Consider the following 19427-nt stretch of genomic DNA (forward strand, 5'->3'; position numbering starts at 1 on the left):
ATAGCTGAAACCGCAGTGCAGCTTCCCCACCTACCCAGCTCTCCACCCCTGGGCTCTAGCAGCCACTTCACACAGTATAATCCACAGCAACCCAGCTCCCCTGGAGGGGAGGGTCCCAGTGCTGGAGCTGGAGGGGCAGCCCTGTGGTACAGCTGACTCCAGGCCTCATCCTTACCCACACCTAACAGGGTGTGTCAGGCCGGCCAACCTGGCCTGGGATGTCTGCTGGGGCCCCTCACCTGGGGGCCACCTCACTACCAGAGGCCAGAGCAAAGATGCCCACACACAGCAGTCTTGAAGTTCCCCTGGGGCTCAGTGGGCCACCTGTGCAAGTGTGGGCCGTGGTCAGACCCCGATGGAGCACGTGGCCCCCACAGCTGCAGCCTGTCCCAGCCCAGCCCCTCCAAGCAGGTACCATGCTGCACAAAACCAGACATCGTGCACAAAATCAGGGCCTGGCCGTGGAGGCCACAGGGTCAGCCTGACTCCCCACAGCCAAGACTGGAGAGAGGCGGGCAGCCCCTGAGTACTGGGGTACAGGGGCTTGAGCCCTTGGGGAGCCCAAACCAGCAGGAGAGGTGTGAGGCCATCCCTGTGTGTCCCGCCGGGGATGGCAGAGTGAAGAAGGAGAAAGCGCTCAGGTTGCCTCTGGCACAGGAGGGCAGTCTGTAAGCAGACTGCCCACAGATGTCATGGTTGACACAGCAGTGCAGAAAGCCTCTGTTTTTCTTGATCCCAGTGTCACCGGACAGGCCCAGACCTGGTGTCCTGCAACCGACATGCTCGAGAAACATGCTAAGAAAGGGTGTCCGCTGCAGCTGGGCCAAGAGAATAAGGATGTCCCTTGCAGTCTGCTAGGAGGAGGCACGTCCAGGGCCATGCTGGGGTCCCGGTCAACCTGTGCAGGGGGTCTGGGACATGTAGCTCTCTGGGGAAACATACAAGGAGGAGGTGAAGGCTCCCTACAAGGCCAGCAGGGAAGGAAGGAAAGGGGGCCAGGCAGAGCCTTCATCCTGCTGGGAGGGCCTGCTTCTTCCTTAGAGCAAGAGGACAGGACTGCAGGGGAGACACTGAGGGTGCAGCTTGGCAGGAAGGAGGGCCTGGGTCACACCTCCCCTTCACCTTTGGACGGGGACAAAGAAGGGTGCCCACAGCTCCATTCCACACGGTAACTGGGGCTGACCAGAGCCAAGACAGGGACACTAGGCCAAGACGCTGGGCAGAGCCACTGGTCAGCCAGAGGACCCTCCAAGTGCCTCACCCTGGCCCCTCAGGGCTCCACAGTATGGAGGCTCCCCTGAGGACAGACATGGGAAAGCAGAAAATCTGGTGTCACAGAGCAAGCTGAGGCACACAGGGATCTCAGATGGCTGCCGGAGGCCCTGGACAGCAGGAGGGCATGGCTCTCGGAAACGGTGACCCAGCCCCTCCCAACACCAAGCAGCCCTAGACCTCCAACACCAGAGCCGCCCCCCACCCCAGACTCTGGGGGGAGGACACAGGCCCTGTTCTCCCTCCAGGTGTCCAGCTGGAAGACCCTGCCCCGCCCCCGCCCAGAGCAGCTCTCACCTGCTGCCATGCACCAGAGCAGAAGCTGCCTCCACCCTGGACATCAGCACGTGGGGTTAGGTCCCCAGCTCCTCCCGGGCCCCCGTACTGACATAAGGAAGAAAGCCAGCCCTGAAACCGAAACCCAAACCCGACATTCTGGTTCTGCAGCACCTGCAAGCCCTGTGGCCTCCTCCAGTGTCAGAGTTAACACCCAGAAAAGCCCAAAGCATGAACCCAACAGCAGGGTCACTGTGGGCCTGGCTATCTGCTGCACAACATACTCCTGGCATAGAACATCACAGTTATTAGCCACAGTAGGACCTGTTCCCATCACCAACCCTGCTGCTTCAGGTTGTGACCTGCTGCAGCCCACAGACCTGAGCACACACCTGAGCTGGGGCATGCCCGGGCCAGGCCACATCCACCACCCGAAGCAGGGCGCTCAGGAGTGAGGGCACACCCACCTGAGGCAGGGAACACCTGGGCTAGCACGCGGCACCTCCCTGTGGCCACACAGTGTGCCCGAGGCTTGGGTGCAGCCGGCACAGAGCTCACTAACCAGTGTCCTCTCCAGGGTCCCCCCTCAGCCTCAGCAGCTGTTTGGGAGAAATCACCTCACTCACGCGGATGCAGGCTTAGATCTAATTATGTGGCACCCCAGTGACCCCAGTACTGGGATGAGTAGTGTCCCCCCAAATTCCCATCTACCCAGAACACGTGACTGTGAACTTATTTGGAAACAGGGTCTTCACAGACTTAATCAACTAAGGTGAGGTTGTACTAGATGGGAGTGGGACCTAATTGTGTGACTGGTGTCCTTCTGAGAGGAGGGATTCGGACACAGGCACACAGAGGGGAGAAGGGGACAGAGCCTGGAACTATGCATCTACAGGCCCAGGGGCACCAAGGACCGGCAGCACCCAGCAGAAGCTGGAAGAGACAGAAAGCCTCCTCCCCTAGAGCCTTCGGAGGGCGCCTGGCCCTGCCACACCTTGATTTTGGACTTCTGGCCTCCAGAACAAGGGGAGAATGAATGTTGTTTAAGCCTCCAGTCTGTGGTCGTTACAGCCGCCGCTGGGTACTAACTCACCCTTGAGAGCGTGGAGGTCACCAGCCTAGTGCAGACCAGCCCCTGGGGGGGCCAGAGACTTGCCGCGGACTCAGGCATTTGGGGGGAGCTAGAGTCAAGGGGCAGCATCTGGATTATCAGGAAAGGGAAGGCAGAGGCTGAGGGAGGCGGGGGAGGAAGGAGGAGGTGCATGTGTTTCCCGAAGCCCGAGAGTAACAGCCGTACTTACAGTTGGGCCCAGAATGAAAGGCCCCGAGCGGCTGGGCTGCGGGGCTCCCTCGGGTGTGCTGGCCCCAGGAGAATCCCTACGCGGACACCAGGGAAGCGCGTGCACACCCCACAGGGCTGCAGACACACCGCTGCCAGTGGCCCAAAAGTGACCACGGCTAGCAAAACACAGTCTTTGAAAAACAAAACCAACCAAAAAATAAGTATTTGGCTCTGTAAATTTCCATCATAAGAAACCACTCTAAATGGTCCCCGAGCTTTGTACAAAGCCTGGTGCTGGGCATCCTCCAGGGGCTCCGGCCCCAGAGCCCTACCCAACACACCAGCCCAACACAATCCCGTCGGGTGCTTTGGAAACACAGCATGAAATGGTACACAAGGCATTTTAAGACACTGGAGTTTATTTCCTATGGACGTTTCTTTTTTAAAAAAAATATAATAACTTAGTTTGCATCTTACAACATTTCCAATCAGTCAGGGAGTCCTTGGCCAGGACCTCGTGGGGTCAGACGTGGCTTGTGCGCCGGGGAGCACAGGTCCGAGCGCCCGCTGTGGCAGCAGCAGTGGCCACCCACAGTCACTCTGTGCCCATCTCGCAGGGGTTCAGGCCCTTCTCCTCAGCATCCCTGTACATCCTTTGGAAGTCCTTGAAGCGTGGGGCGCAGCCAAGGTGGGCCTCCCCAAAGTGTATGTGGCCCGTGAAGAGGAACTCCCCACGTCCGGGCCTCACACCACACTCCAACAGCGTGGTGACGTGCCCCCGCCAGCCACCGCCCTCTGGGGCTGGCCGGAAGACAGTGCTCTTCTGCCGGTACAGCCGGTTCACATGCAGGTGGATGGCGGACTCCTGCTGCTCTGGTTCGTGGGTGACGTCCTGGATGGAGCCTCGGACGACTACGGAGGCAAGAACACAGGAGTCAGTGGGGTCACCAGGGGTGACCCTGCGGGGGCTGACCCTGAATTCTGCATTCCAGAAATCCCATTAGAAAGAACAGTTCACACATTTGAGGCCCTCTAGGGGTTGTCCCTGCCACTCAGACTCTGTCAGGGATAACAGCCATATAAGTGGGGAGAAACAGAAGACAGAAGTCACATTGTGTGCATCAATGTTTCAAGTTAGAACAAGACACAACCGCAATTAACACACAACATCTACTGCCGCCCTGTATCCAGGTGGGACAGAAACGGGGCAGCTCAGAGGGGAGGGGGTGATGGGAGGGAGCTGGGCAGAGCAGGCCCAGCGCAAGGTCCCCCATCCTCCAGATGCAGGACCAAAACGTGGAAAGGAGCTCTGCACTCCCACCACACTACTGCCCTCTGAGCTGGAGGCGCTCAGAGCAGGGTCCAGCCGGGCTGCCTTCCCCCCGCCCAGAGTGCTTCCCCCCCACCCCACTGCCCAAGAGCAAAAGCACGCGGCTGAGTCCTGATCTCAGCCCCGGGGGCCCCAGGCTCCTCGGACCCCCAGGACCAGGAACTCCTGCTGGAGCGTCCACAGGGGCCCAGAGGAGAGCAGGACTCTGAGGTGAGGCTAGACCATGCCTTGGAGGAAAATGCTCAGTGACCACCTTAAACAGGACTCCCACCCCTCTCATCCGGCACAGATCCGTCCCTCCCCTATTACACCTCCAAGCCCAATGCCCTCAGCCGTCTCCTCCCCAAGCTGAGTGCCAGCACCGGAAGGCCCTCCCAGGCCCAAGCGGGGCTCTTGACGTGTGGCAGGAGCACGAGGACACTTACCAAAGTCGCTGGTGCAGACCGCCAACAGCACCTCTGTGTCGCTGCAGGGGCGGCACGGGGCTGCGGGGAGAGAACAGGGTTAGGAGTAGGGTCTGCGGGACACAGACCCCGCTCACACCCACCAGGTCCCTTAAGAGCTCTGACCTCAGGGAACAGGACAGAGGACCCAACCTTGGCCACCACACGGGTGCGGGCGCTGATGAATCCAGGGAACCCCAAGCGCAAGATGTGGCTATGAAGGGCATGCACCGCACCCCGAGGGACAGTGGGCGTCCGTGCTGGTCCCCACCTAGCTTGTTGGTGCAGCAACTGCTGGGCCCCGGGGTAAACCACTCTCCCAGGTCCATCACCAACGGGAAACCAACCTGAGCTGGTCGGAAGCTACGTCCCCCACACCAGCCTGGCTGAGAGTCGCCTCCTTCCCAGCCTCCACAGCCACACCAGCCACTCACACAACACCTGTTCCCCAGGTCCCCATCTGTAGCCGAGACCAGAAGGTCAGGGCACTGGTTGCCGAAGGTGTCGGTGAGCATCGAGGGTCACGTCTGCAGGCCGAGGCCGTGGGGCTCTCGTCCAAACAAGTCCCAGCCATCAGCACAGCCCCCTTCCCCAGACCCCTGACCTCAGACCAGATCACTGCCTGCAAACACCATCTACGGCAAGCCTGGTTCACAGAATCCCCAAACCCCCACAGCCTGGCAGGGCAAGGGTGGGGGCTGGCTTCCTCCAGCCAAGCCAGGCCCCACCCCACTAACTTCTGCCCCAGCACAGTCCTCACCCTAACTTCCTCAGATTGGGTGAGGCCTCAAGAAAGGCGGGGGGGCACAAGCCTCTGGCAACTCCCCCCAGACCACGGCACTCCCAACCCAGCACTGGATTTGGGAGGACACAGCACGAATTGGCAGTCACACTGCACTTTTCAAGGCCTCTGCCCCCTGGCCGCTGAGCCTCTAGAGTCTGGCACAAATCCTCCCAGCTCAGGCAAAGGTTAGGTATGAAGTCTTGCTGGAATAAGATCACCTTCTCAAGGCCCTGGAACGTCCTGGCTTTGGCATTTGCTGGCCCTCACACGCGAACTGGGCGAGCAGTCACCTGCACCCTGGCGGCAGCAGACTCGAGGCCTCGGGGGCAAGGCCAGGCACCGAGCAGCTAGAGCTCAGAGAGGCCTTCTGGCGCGCGGGGCACAGGGTCTGTGCTGCCCTAGGCAGCACAGGGTCTCTGCGGACCCCAGGGGGTGGACAGGAGTTTCCAAGCACTGGCCCTGGTGGTCCTGCCCTGGGCAGGGGAGGATGTGTGTGCCCCAGGCCAGCTCAGGGGGACGTGACTCATTGGCCCACACACTGCCTGCCGCTTCTATCAGGTTCTCGGGAACCTGGTGAAGCTACAGGACTAGCAGAGCCGGTTGGGTGTGTTGAAGCCTGGCCAGCCTGGCCGAGAGGATGTCCTACCCAGCTCCAAATCCCAAAGACTGCTGCCCACCTGGGGCACTTTGCTTCCATGTATAGACCCCCAGCCTCAAGGCCTCTCTTAAAAAAGAAGGCAGCCCACTGGGGGTCCCCTACCCTGCACGCCCCTCCAGCGGCCCGCTGCCCACACACATAGGGCATGACGAGGCCGGGCTCTCCAGTTCTGCTCAAAGGCAAGGTCTAATTTCAGTGCCTGTGCCAGGGGGTCAGAGGCGTCATCCTGGGCACCCCTCATAAAGCATCTGCCCAGGAGAGAGGAGCCCCAGCAGAGTCCCTGGGGGCCAGGCCTCTAGACGCTCCAAGTGAGGGTGGGTGGGAAGCTCGGTCCACACAAGCTCTCTAGAGGCACATCTCAGGTTCTGAGTCGGCCGAGACAGACCACAGGCAGTGCCCACAAAGGCAGCAGTGGTACAGCAACAGGCCCAGGCCACACCTGGCAGTCAGATACCCGGCCTGGCGGCCCGCAACTCACCAAGCCCGAGAGCGTGACCCTCTCTGTGGACACAGGCCCGGGGACGCCCGCTGAGGGCTAAGGAGGAAGGCGGCAAGGAGCCTGTCCGGGACGGCCACCTACTCACACCCCCACTGCACTGCCGAAGGTGTGGGGGTGCCTGGGGCACCGGCGGAGAGCAGTCAGCAGCCCGCAGATCCTCCCACCAGAAGCCTCAGGGAGCCGATACCACCACAGCTGAGCTAATAAAGTGCCACCCTGGAGACTTCCCTCATAATTCTGAGTTTTACGAAGCACAGGTCACCTCATTGGAAAATCCAGTCTGTGGATGCCAAGAGAAGCAATCTGGAAACAATTATTAATCGGAGTTGGGCTCATAAAGGCAGTGGAATGTGCTGGTTTCGGACACACTGAATCTCGTTTCCTTGCAGGGGAAGGTGAGGAGGGAGCAGCCAAGAGCCCAGTTGGGTTTACGGTTCTTTGAGAGGGGTTGGCTGAGGTGTGGGCATCTTAGGGAGAGTCTTCCGGAATGTGCACAAAATGAACTGAAGAAGGAAAACACAGGGTCAGGGAGAGCAGCTGGGGCTACTGCAGGGACCCAGGTGAGGACGGCAGGTGCAGGCGGGAGGACGGCGGGGGGGGGGGGGGGGGGGGGGAGGGCAGCACGCTTCATGCTAGGCCCTGGCCTGGGACAGGTCTGCAGATGGCCGCACGCTGGTCTGGCAGGAAGGACAACCAGGCAGACACATACAACTTCCAAAGGGAAAACTGTGCATGAGGACATCCGCTGGGGTCGTCACTGCAGCCAGTGACAGGTGGCAGGTTTGGTGGGTGCAGCACTGCACAGGGAGGGGACACGGCCGGCACGGGGCTGGTGTGAGCTGAGGCCCAGCTGCCACATGAGGTTCTGGAGCCTCCTCCTCTTTCACCACAGCCAGCTGCGGGCTGGTGCCACCCCGAGGTGGTCAGCCACCGCGGGGATATCTCAATCTCCCCCACCTCTCCTCCTGGCCTGTTGCCACCCCACCCTGTTCCTGCTGAGAAAGCAGGTGGATGCCACACGCTTTCATCCCAGGAGTGCAGAGATGGGCGAGATGAAAGATAATTACAGAAAATAAACGATCCTTTGGGGGAAAAATCTCTTCTCTCCTTTTCTGCTTCTAGGACATAATGAGGCTTCTTTCGACTTCTGCTGACCTTTGCCACTCATCCCCCACAGCCCATCAGGGCCACCACCAAACCGAGAGAGCTCCTCAGTGGGGGGGCTCTGTACCCACCCAGCCCACCCCTCGGGCATCATTCACCAACCCCCCCCCAACACATCAAACACAGCAAGTTTGACCAGGGAAGGGGGATGGAGCACACTGGAAACCGCGTGACTCGGGCTACTGGCCAGCAATCCCAATAACTTTCATGCATTAATGGCCAGCACCGTCCCCTCTCACTGTGGGTCTAAAATGCCACTGTCTTCCCACCTCATCTGCTCAAGGAAGCCTGCTCTGGGTAGGCATCACATGGACCCCAAACCCCTAGCCCCAGAAGGTAGATGTGGCCAAGCCGGTAAGCCCCTGCTGTTCAGCTCCCGGAGGAATGAAAGAACAGACTGGAATCAGGGGTCCACCTGGGCTGCCCCAGGCAAACCAAGGAGAAGGTTTGTCTCCACCCCCTAGAACCAGACAGAGCAACCCCCTGCCATCCTTCACTGGCCACCACCACACATCCCCAACCCTACTGGGCAACAGAGGGTCCTGGTGTGCCTGCTTCCCCACGTACACCAGGGCTCTGGGGAGGACGGCCCCCAGACAGCCCGGCCGGGTTCCAGTAGTGGCCTAGAGTTTCATCCATTAGTTAGCTGGATCTGGCCACTTGCCCACCTTTCGTGTCCTGCCAGAGTTTTTCAGCAACTGCGTTACTCAGATGCCCTGGTGAAGCCCATGGAGGAGGAGGAGGGGGAGGAGGAGGGCAGGGTGGGGAAAGGAGGCTCGATCCCGCACGGCCCCCCCAACCCCTCAGGTCACCTCCTACCACCCACCCCTCAATCTGCGCCTGTAAGGAGTGGCCTGCCTCTCCATTCTGGCCTTTTCTTGGGTGTCAGTGCATCTCAGACCATACCAGGAAGCTGGTTATTCAAGTGCACACCAGGCGACCGCACTCACTGCAAACACTCCCAAGCGGGACCATCCGGGGCCGTGAGGCTCACACACATCTCTCATCCAGGAGCCTCTCTGTTTTCAAGTCAGCACAAACTAGAAGCTACTATGAGTCACCAGTGAGGGAGAAGGCTCATCCACCTCTGCAGCAGGCAGGATCACTGACCGCCCAGCCCACAGGCACCTGCACACCTCCACGTCACAGGTGCCCAGGCTCCAGCTTCACCCAAGTTTCCTGCAGCTGCGGCCAGGGCCAGAACAGGAGAGAGCCGGGAGCCACACACTACCATCTGAGAGCCTGCCTGGCCCGGCAGACATCATTGCTGCCAGATGGCTGGCACCGACATTCCACATTACATACCCATTCCTTTGGCATTAAAGGCTTAGGAGCCCATCCCCTGATGAAAGGCAAATACCCTGGGGAGAAGGACGCACGAGCCTCCCCAGAGCCTCACTGCCCTTCATCTCCCTCAGGCTGAGAAAGTGCTGAGCCCCCAGGAAGGGCCCAGAATCTGTGCCTGTTTCTATCCCAGCTCCTAGAACCCCACACACATCTGAGTCCCCACCCCCAGTTCTGACAGTTGCTAAGTTTCTGGGCTGTCCCAGGCCTGATTCCTGGCCAACGCACAGACGCACGTTCATACCCCACTATCCACGGGGTGCCTGGATCCCTGCAGGCCCCGGATTTAAATAGACGCTCCAGGGCCCAGTGGGCATATGTCAGGGGTGGGGGAGAGGTAAGAAGGGAACCCCTGGGCCACCCAGACTGCCCAATGCCCAGCCACAGCTGAACGTCCTCCATGGGGTCTCGAGAGATGCACAGAGGGCAAGCAGAGGCTGTGACCAGACAACCCACCATCATGCAGGACCTTGTCCTGGCAGCCCCATTGGAACCTAGGGCAGCCCAACCACTGATCCCACAGGCCTCTCCCAAATCTGCTCACTGTCCTGGCCTGAAAACAGGGACCAGGGGAACCTGGGGTGCACAGACCCTGCCCACAAGGAGAGGGAGAGAGACTAAGTCTCTGGTCCCCGAGGGCGGAGCCATGGTCTCTGAGTCATCCCAGCCCATGGCCACCCTTGTGCATTTTCCTTCTGGACAAATGGAAGCGCTCAGGTGCCCAACAAAGAAACAACTGGCTACACAGGCAGCGCCAGCATCTGGTAAGAATGACCCACCAGGTGGAAGGAAGCTCAAGCCACAAGAGAACAGGGACCAGCAGCAAATATCTTTAAAGGGCCATCAACATTCAATCAGTAAGAGGCGTCAGTGGAGCATGGGACTCCTGATCTTGAAGTTGTGAGTTTGAGTCCCACGTTGGGTGTAGAGATTACTTAAAAATAAAATGTTTCAAAAAAAAAAAGGAATTGTTAACAAGTTTCTAACATCTGCTTCACTCAGCCACAAGCATTAAATTCGGTGACTGGGTTTTTCCAGATTTTGTTTTTATTATTAGTTTATCTCCAGGTCCCCTACAGCGAGACTGGGGTACCCTCCTCTAGCTCTCTAACCCACCCTCCTATAGCTGGTCATCAAGATAAAGGCTGTTGTGGTTAAAATATCATTCAGGTCCTGAGATTTACAGCAGCTTCCAGTGCTACCTTTCTGAGTGGGGGTCTTACCCGGGCAGCTGGCACTGGGAGGGGGTGGAGGTCCTACCCGGGCAGTTGGCACTTGGAGGGGGGCAGGGTCCTACCCGGGCAGCTGGCACTGGGAGGGAAGCAGGGGTCCTACCCGGGCGGCTGGCACTTGGAGGGGGAAGGGGGTCCTACCCGGGCGGCTGGCACTCAGAAGGGGGCGGGGGTCCTACCCAGGCAATCCTACACTGAAGTTCTCCAACACACCGGTTTAGTTTGAGAGAGACTGAAGGTTTTGAAAACTGATCTGAGCCAAGAATGCAGAACAATAAAATGCAGATTCACATACAGGAGAAAAGTCTACATTTCAAATCCTAGCAGATCTGTTTTACTCGAATTAAACATCTCATTTACTAAAATGTGGAGATTATACTATTCTTGGAGACGACCCACCCCTCAAACCAGGTGTGTCTGCCTTAGCACTGCTGACACTTGGGCCCGGGTCACTCCTTGTACTGGGACCGCTGCGTGTACTGGGGGTGGTAGCAGCATTCCTCCCTGGCCTGCACCACTCAATGCCATGGCACCCCTACCTGCCCATCATCTGGGCCAGCTGGTCACCTGGAGAATGGCCTTCTTGGAACCTACTCACAGGACAATCCAAGCTCACACCCCCTCAACCAGTAGGCGTCTCGCCACAACCAGCTTCGGGACTGACACAAGTGGGACACTAGGACCCCCACCCCACACACTTGGACCCCAGGAGGTCATCTATGCCTTGGAGCAAGGGCCACGCTTGGCATGGGTGTCTATATAAGACGAGGACTTCAGTCCTTCTTCATGGCACATGGGGCGAGACCCACCCCACGTGAGAGCTCTGGAGGCCCCTCACTCCTCCTCAGTCTCTGTCTCTGGAACTTTTCAGAGACCAACGCCACCCTCCACACAGGGCCCTGCCAAGCTGTCTGCCAACTCACAGTCCCCACGTGCGCGCACACACACACACACACACACACACACCCTTGGCTGCTGAGGGGACTCCTGCCAGCACCACAACGAGAAGGGCTCTGCAGTGGAGAAGGCTCCTCGAGGGCCAGCCTCACGGGAACCCCAGAGAGGTCCTCACTCACCTCACTAACCCGGGTGAGCTCCTGTGCTGCCTGACTCGCCCCCCCTTCCCCACACACACACAGCCCCTCTCCTGGCACGCTGCCGTTGTCTCCACTCCACATGGGGTGGTCCTTGTAACACCCACCCACAAAATGCCTCCGGAAGCTGGTACCAGCTCCACAATTCAGGTCAGCAAGGCTCTGCACCTCTCTGGAGAGTGAATCACCCTTGGCTCCCACCCAAAACTTGACATGTCAGAGGCTGCAGCTGATGTCAAAAACACGCAGCCAATCCACATATCAGAAGAAACACAGGGGCGGTGGGAACAGCCACAGCACCCATTTCCGATTACAGTCCCGAGCACAGAAGAGGAGCAGGGAGCCAGGACCACACCCCATCACGGCTCTCAGGTCCAACCTATGGCCGCTCTCAGGGCACGTGTGTTCACCCTCCTCAAACACGCCTCCTGAGACTGCGTTGTTTCCCCACGTGCAAAACACCCACAACACTAACGGGGCCACACACGTCCAATGCCCATCGCACGGGGGGCCCATCTGCCAGCAGCAGGCGGGTTCTCACAGCGACCATGGGAGGGGAACCTCCCGTCCCCACTGCCCTCCCCCCCCCCCCGGAGGTTGCCACTCACCTGACTGGGCACGCAGGTCTGACTCCGCATGCCAGCTGGTCAGCTCGTACTGGAAACCCGTGGTCCTCCGGCTAATGTCCTGTTGGGGCGTTGCCTCCACGAACAGGCCCCTCTGCTCGAAGCCAAAGCAGTGCACCTGGCGGGGCCCGCGGTCCCCGTCCCGCACCAGCAGCTGCAGCTCTCCAGTTTTTTCCAAATAAATATTGGCGCCCGAGGAGTCCCTGAGGGGCTTGATGCACAGAGTCAGGTGTCGTCGGGAGGGCGGGAAGGTGTTGGGCCGCACGTTGACGATGAGAGCCCCAGTCGGGTACATCCACTCTACAGAGCCCGCCGAGCACCGTAGGTACACCTGCTCCACCTCCTTCCTGTGGGCCTCGTGCGTCAGCCCGCTGCAGAGGGGACACGCGTCAGCCGGGGCCCGGAACCCCACATGTACCCGCCTGGGGGACGCCTGCCCAGGTGCATGAGCAGCCCCTCACCCCCACCTCTGCCCTGCTGCAAGGGGCCGTTTCCAGAGAGGGACAGTCCCCTCCGGCAGGCCTGCCCCAGAGAGTCACGGTGAGACGGGCTCACGCCCTGATGCGCGTAGACAATGTTTGTCTCAGACCCTCTCAGCACCTCAACGCTCCATCTGCCGGCCTTCAAGGCTGCAGCACTGGGCGCCCATGCCCTGGGGGCTCCCCGCGTCAGGGTGGTGATGCATGCAATGGGGGAAGAACCACGGAAGGGGGGGCCTTCTGGAACACGTTCAAGGACACACCAACAGGACTCTGGCACAAACCCGAGTTCCAGATGACCAACCGAGGGCCAGGAACGATGGCAGATTCCCACTGAGTGTGAAAACAAGGAGCGGTTCACTTGGTCCAGAGAGTAGCTTTGAAACCAAATAGGAATGTTAGCAGCTCGGTGGGGGGGGGGGGGGGCTGGAGGTTGTTGGTGACTTTTGTCTTTAGCTCCTCACAGATAGGGGCAAGTGTTTCCATTTGCAAACCTGAAGACCCTGCATTGCCAATCAGATCTTCAAAAATAGACTCAAATATCATCACAGCAAATTACAAAAGTAAGGTAATGGTCCTCCATGGGGGAGAGGCAGGGGAGGGAATGCGTGAACAAGCCACAGGAGAGAGACGCAAACAGTGAGCAGACCATTCACCTTCCCAAGGGGAAGCTTCTGCCAAGTTAATCTCACTCCTAATAAATGCTAAATAGGAAAAAATGAAGTCTGTACACTCTTCGTGAGACAGGTCTTGAGTAAAGTCATTACGTTATGTTTTCAAGAAATTGAAACCATCAAAAACGTTAAAGTTTCCCCTACTCAAAATTTTAATGTGAATGTCAGCTTGTGCTGATGGTTACGTCATAACCACCAAGCAGCCCTGGAACTCAACCAATGACTTCAACCAAGTGTTTTATTACATGAAATTTGGTTCTGATCGGATCTCAGACAGGTTCACCCACATTCTTAGGATTTTTATGTGTAATAAACAATGCTATATTCAGAGCCCAGGCCTGGGTGAGTTACCAGAAACCCTTTCTACAGAGGAGAAAACACGTAACATATGGTTTGCATTTACTGTTGGTGACTCATGCTCTGGGCTCCAAAAAACCTCACTTTTCATTCGATGGCCAGCTGTGGGCTGGGGCTGCACAGTCATCCTGCAGACCACATCAGAGGGAGGTGTCAAGGAGGTGACCCCCCCCAACCCCGCTCCCCGCCCCCGCAAGGCCCTGGGTCACTAGCAGCCGGCCTGGCCTCAGACGCCTACCAGAGCCACACACGCAAAACAGACTTACAAATTACAGTCAAATAAAACTCATATAAGCTCCTCTGACACATATGTGTGGACGAGCAAAATTATAGTGCTGTGTGAAAAAATTAGACTAAATGGTAAGTGGTTGACACAGATGACTATAATCACCTCTGCTCTCGGGCAGCCAAAACAAACTTTATCACAGTGTCCCTCCTCTCCTGTCTCCAGCCTCAAGGGGCAGCTGGACACTTGCCCTGTGCCCAGACACCAATCCTCAAAGCTCTCTCCCCTAAAAACCATCCTGTCCAGGCTTCACTTTCCTCTCCGTCGGGGAGGGACCCTGGGGCTCAAGGGAAAAGAAAGCCCATACCAAGTCTTCGGATACTTCTCACTAAGTCACTTTAATCCAAACAGTGGACAGGGAAACAGAGAGGTCCACACCCCACCCATATCTCAGGCAAGGGCAGAGGGAACGCTTGTGGGGGACAGATGGCCAGCCCATGGCTGTCCCCAGCCTGCACAGATGACCCTGTACATCTTGTGCACTACACCCGGCTCCATTTATTCATAAGTCACTCGACTATAGGAGGACCGGGAACAACACAAAAGTGGACTTAGAAGAAATGTCCACCCTTTACCTGACGTCTTCACTGCCACCCAGAGAACTGTCTATGCCCATCCCAGGGTCCACAGCCAGCACGCCCCTCCGTTCTGCTCCCCCTCATGTTCTCCTGAAGGACTGAGATCAACAAGACGTGAGCCAGGCACTCAACACAGGAGTGTTCACATGAAGGTCGGTAGCATGTGATGTGCAAGACCGCCACTCAGATGCTCACCGACTCTGATCAGCCTGGGACCCCACTGAGCCTTTAATGAAAGAAATCAAGGACTCCGAGCCTGTCTGGTGCTCACCAGAACATCTAGCTAAATCTCTCACCTCTAGGTTTCCAGCACCACAGCAAACCTGAAAAAACTTCTGTTTATGCAAAATTGCTGGAGGTGCAAAAATGTGCCACATCTGTGATGTCACTGATGGTGGCATTAATGATTTTCACATGGCATGCAAGTGACACACTAATCAGGCAAAAATAAGATACCTGCTTTCTGATGTGATGAAGCTAGACAGAAAACACTCTGGTTCTAGTCACTCTTACAGAGCTGACGACACTGATTGATCTTGGGCTATTTAAACTAGATTCCTTTATTTCTCAAAAAACAACAACAACAAAAAAGAGTCTGCCAGTGTCACTCCCCAGGGAAGTGTAGACACACCTTCAGGCAAAGGACAGCAAATTCCAAACCGACATGGGACTTTCTGCAGGGGTCAGTGTGGTGGCAGCAGGGTTCTTACTACTCACACCCACAGCCTGGCTCACCTGAGTCACCAGGAGTAAACTATGGTCTCTTGTTCACTTAAGTCAGGAAGAGCTTCGATCAAGGGCGAAACCCAGAGGTTATCACTGGGGTTACCTTTCATCTCCCCACCCAGTAGGAGAGCTAGCCAAGGTATGACAGACCCACAAACCCTGCCGACGGCAGTGGGAAGGTTCGTGGTCCACCTTTACAACCACAGCCTAATAAAGATCAGGGCGCTGTCCTGCCCCTGCACAAGGGACCGAGATTGCAAAACCTCCTGCTTAATTGCTTGGAAACACCCAGACACGCATTTCAGCCTGTCAAATGTGTGAGTGGCCAGTATCATAAAGAGCAACTCCCTCCCTATCAGGGGATCGGAATGCACCCAGGGTATTGGGGCTCACACCACCCTGTGCTGTCTTTAGAACAGCTCATAAAAAGTCATAAATGTTACAGGAGTCTGCAGGCAAACCAGCAAACCCAAGTTTCCACAGCAAGGATCTGTCAGCTGATCTGCAAGGCATATTGATCGCTAGGGCAGCAATTACAATGGAAGGGGAGCTTATAATCCAGGAATGTGGCCTGGGCCTGTCTTCCGTCCAGATCCCACTGGGACAGCCCCTGCAGCCACCCTCCGCCAGCAGACTCTGCCTTTGCGCTGAGTGGAGGGCAGCTGGAGGCAGTCCAAGACCCGGGGTATGTTAGCAAAGATGGAGACAGGAGGGCAGCAGGTAAGCGTCTCTGCTTCTCCAGGTAGAAAAGAGGAGGCAGACCCCTGCTTGGTCCAGGAGCTGGTTGGCCCTATGACCAGCACTCACTCACAGCCCTCTCTGATCCCCAGGAGAGGCAGCCCCCTTCCAGGCACACCGTCCTCAGAGAGCCTGAAAGGGTGTCAGCTCCTCCTCTGGAAACTCAGGCTCCCAGGGTGGGACAGGCTTTCTGTTTCTGATCTGTTGAAGCAGGACACCCTAGACCTCAGTTTAGGGGTGCACTGATTCATCCAGCAGAAGCTGCAAGGCAGGGAGTTTAATTAGGAGCGTGGGGGAAAGGGCAGCCCTGGAAGAGTGTGTCAGAGTCAGAGGCTCCCAGCCAGCCCTGTGCTGGCGCCAGCATTCTGCAGGCCAGCCCTCCCCCAGAGCTCCAAGCTCGTGGCCCCAATCTTAGCAGCCCTGCATCCCAGCTCTGGTGTGCGTGCAAGGGAGGGAGGGCACCACAGGCCGGATCTCTGGAGCCCAGAACCCCGGCTTCGGCGGTGGGAAGTGGGGAGCAGAGAGCAGGGTGATTGCCAGTCTCCACAGAGAACTGGCTCTGTAAGTATCCAAGATGACCAGCGGCCGCCCTGCTCACACAGAGCCCAGCACCCTGGCACAACCCCCCAAGCTTCCCGGAAAAACTGTCTTCACTCAAAAAAAAACCCGTGACACCCTCCCCCCCCCCCCCCACCTCCCGCAGCAGCACGAGGTGTGTGCTGGCAGGAGTCTTCCCATCAGGTGTGAGGGCGAAGGGCTCGGGTAGAGGCCCTGCTCCACCGAGCACCCCGACCCCGCGACCCGAGGGCAGCCCCTGCCCACAGAGTTCCAGAGAAGGAGATGCGCATCCCTGAAAACTCCTGAACTGGCACCTTCCGCGGCACAAAACCGGCTTTTCCAACTGCGAGCAGAGCCGCCTGCCCGGGGCGACAGCGCCCTGGGCGGATGGCGGTTTCTCACCAAAGTAGCTGTGCCCTCAGGCGCCCCGCCCGCGTATACTTGTGATTTGCAACTCCTTTCTGCTTGTCACACTTCAGTTTAAAAAAAAAAAAAAAAAAAAAAGTCCTCGGCTGCCACGGCGGAGGGGCGTGAAGGGGGGCTCCCCGAGCCCAGCGCGCGCGCTGCCAAGGGCGGCCTGACCTTCACCGGGGCCGGGGCGGGGATGCGGGACGCGGCGGGTCCTGCACTCGGCCCGCGCACAGGTGTCCGCCCGCGGGTCTCCGCGCGCACGGGAGCGGTCGGCACCCCGGCCCGCGCCAGGGCCCCCGCTCGGTCCTCCGAAGCCCCGCTCCCTCCCGCGGACCCGCCGGCCCTCCCTTCCCGCTCGGCCCTGAGCGCAGGCCCCGCTCCTCCCGCCCGGGGCGCGCAAGTCCTCGCCGCGGGCAGAGCCGGGAGGGCCGGAGAACCGACCCCGCCCGCCTCCGATGCGGGGTCCGCGCGGGGCGAGCGGGCTGTCCGGCCGGGACCGACCCCGCCGCGCCGCGGGCGCACCTCCCTCTGGGCGTCCTCCGGGCCAGGGCACCGGGCCGCCGCGGGCTCTTTTGTTCTAGAACCGGGGGCGGGGGCGACGCGGACAGGACTCGGCCTGGAGAGCGGGCCCCAGAGTCCCCGCCCGGGGCCGCGCCCCCGCACGCTCGGCCGGCCGGAGCGGGGAGGGCACGGGAAGGGAGGCCAGCGGCCCCGAGGGCTGGGGGCGCGCCGGCGGACTCACCTCCCCTTCCAGCTGCACCGGTCGCTCGAGTACTGCGCGCCCGCGCCGCCCAGCAGCGCGCCCAGCAGCAGCAGCAGCAGCGGCGGCGGCGGGCCAGGGCCCGGGGCGGGGGGCCGCGGCCACAGCTGCCCCGCGCGCCCCCCGGCCGCCCGCGCCGCGCCCCGCATGCTCCGGCTCTGCCTGGCCGCCGACCCCGCGTCCGCGCCTGCCGAGCAGACCCTCCACCCGGCGCGGCCGGGCGGGCGGGGCTCCAGGTCCAGGCGAGTCACGTCGTGCGCCCCCCGCGCACCCGGCGCGGCTGCCCGCCCATCCCGGCCGCAGCCGGGGCCGCTGGAGCCGCTGGAGCCGCGGGAGCCGCGCAGGGAGCTCCGCGCCCGCCGCCGCCACCCGAGCCTCTGAAGCAGAAGAGTCAGCGGTCCGCGTCCCGGCTCAGCTGGGGACCCGTCCCGCCCCCGTCCCGCCCCCGCCGGCCGCCCCGCCCCCGCCGGAACTCCGCCCCGTGCGCGCGCTGCGAGTGCTGCGAGTGCTGCGAGCCCCGCTCCCTGCGCGCCCTGGCCGGGAGTCCTGGGGCGGCCCCGCGGAGAGGAGGGGGCCGCCTGAGGGACCGGGAGGAGGGTCCGAGAGAGAGTCCCCAGCCGGGAGAGAACGGGGCAGCAGCACGCGCCCGGCCGGTACGCCGCGGGACGCGGAAGAAACCCGAGACCGCAAGTCTGTGCGACCTGAGCCGGCGCCGGGCCAGCGGGCGCGTCCGCAGCGGCTGCGCCAGTGGCCCCATCGCGGAGACTGAGCCGGGAATGGCCGCTGGGCTGCGGTGGGGGCTCCTGGCCGGGCCACTACTACTGTGTGAGCGACCAGACTCCATCAGGGACGTTCCTGATGTCCCTGATGCACAGGTTCCAAACCTGTGCTCTGCAGAGGTCCGGACTCTGCCCCGGTCCGCAACCCGTGCGGGAGGGGAGGAGCCCAGCTGTGGTTGGAGATGAGACTGACCCACTGTTGAGCGCCCCGTGCACTCTAGAGCACCCACGTCCCCGAAGGGCTCTGGGCCGCAGCTCCTCTGCATCGCTGCGGACCTGTGCCCGCTCCTCCCCACCACCCCCAACCCCGGAGTTGGTCTGGTACCTGTGTCCCCAACCTCCCGCTTGATTCTTCCTGGAGACTGTCTGATGCCTTGTTAGGTTTTAGTGGTGTCCTGACCCCTGTGCTCTAGATGCGAGTGCCACCACCACCAGACCTGGCAACCCATACTGGCTCCAGGTATTGGCAGAGGCCCCCAGTCACTAAGACCCCCCTCCTAGCAGGACCCAGCGTGGTGAGTTGGTGAGTACAGTGTGATGAGGCCAGGAGCCACAGCTGGGTCTGCTTAGAGGGTGGATGGGGTCTGCTTAGACGGGTCTGCCGTCCTACCAGGTCATCACCCTAGAAGAAGGAAGAGGGAAGGAACCATGGCGCTCCGTGCAGCCACCCCTGTGCTCACAAAAGCAGGCTTTTCTGCTTTGCGACTCTCTGGTACTGGTCTGAGCTCCACAGCCTCAAACAGCCTCAAGTGGTGGAGAAATCTGACCTTGTTTTCCTCACGATACATTTCGGGAGGGATTTCAAGTGACCTGTGAGGAGGAGGGTGACTTCCTGCACCTGTTGGTTTGAATGTTTTACCTTTCTCATCTGGTCAAAGGGTTAGAAATGTAATTGGTTGTAGGGATGGAATTGTCACCCTCTGGGGAGGCCTTGTCTGCAGGGCCCCAAACAGCTGGAACTGAGAGCCGCCTCAGGAACCCTGGGCGGGAGAGTCAGACCCCTTAAAGGTGGCTACAGTTGAAGGATCTGTTTGGAGAAGCCCTGGTCTGGGCAGGTCAACCACGCCCCCCCCCCCC

At 59.7% G+C, this 19427-nt stretch overlaps 1 protein-coding gene across 1 annotated transcript; it reads right to left on the minus strand.

Moving 5' to 3' along the window:
• Window positions 1–3231: 3231 nt before the first annotated feature.
• Window positions 3232–17962, minus strand: METRNL (meteorin like, glial cell differentiation regulator). The gene is made up of 4 exons (XM_019465799.2): window positions 17554–17962; window positions 11987–12375; window positions 4586–4645; window positions 3232–3742 (listed from the first exon to the last, which is right to left on the minus strand). Exons 1-4 carry the CDS (start codon window positions 17718–17720, stop codon window positions 3426–3428), a joined length of 933 nt encoding a protein of 310 aa, XP_019321344.1. The 5' UTR covers window positions 17721–17962; the 3' UTR covers window positions 3232–3425.
• Window positions 17963–19427: the final 1465 nt, after the last annotated feature.

This window comes from Panthera pardus, unplaced genomic scaffold (assembly GCF_024362965.1).
Source record: "Panthera pardus isolate Hobbes unplaced genomic scaffold, ASM2436296v1 HiC_scaffold_3, whole genome shotgun sequence".
In the NCBI taxonomy this organism is placed as follows: domain Eukaryota; kingdom Metazoa; phylum Chordata; class Mammalia; order Carnivora; family Felidae; genus Panthera; species Panthera pardus.

What these genes read in the sequence shown, in the direction of transcription:
- METRNL (XM_019465799.2), bottom strand. Translation starts at nt 17,720, where the DNA reads ATGCGGGGCGCGGCGCGGGCGGCCGGGGGGCGCGCGGGGCAGCTGTGG. An exon ending in CGGTGCAGCTGGAAGGGGAG is followed by an intron (nt 12,376 to 17,553) that starts GTGAGTCCGCCG and finishes TCCCCTCTGCAG; the next exon opens with CGGGCTGACGCACGAGGCCC. An exon ending in GGTCTGCACCAGCGACTTTG is followed by an intron (nt 3,743 to 4,585) that starts GTAAGTGTCCTC and finishes TTGCCTCCGTAG; the next exon opens with TCGTCCGAGGCTCCATCCAG.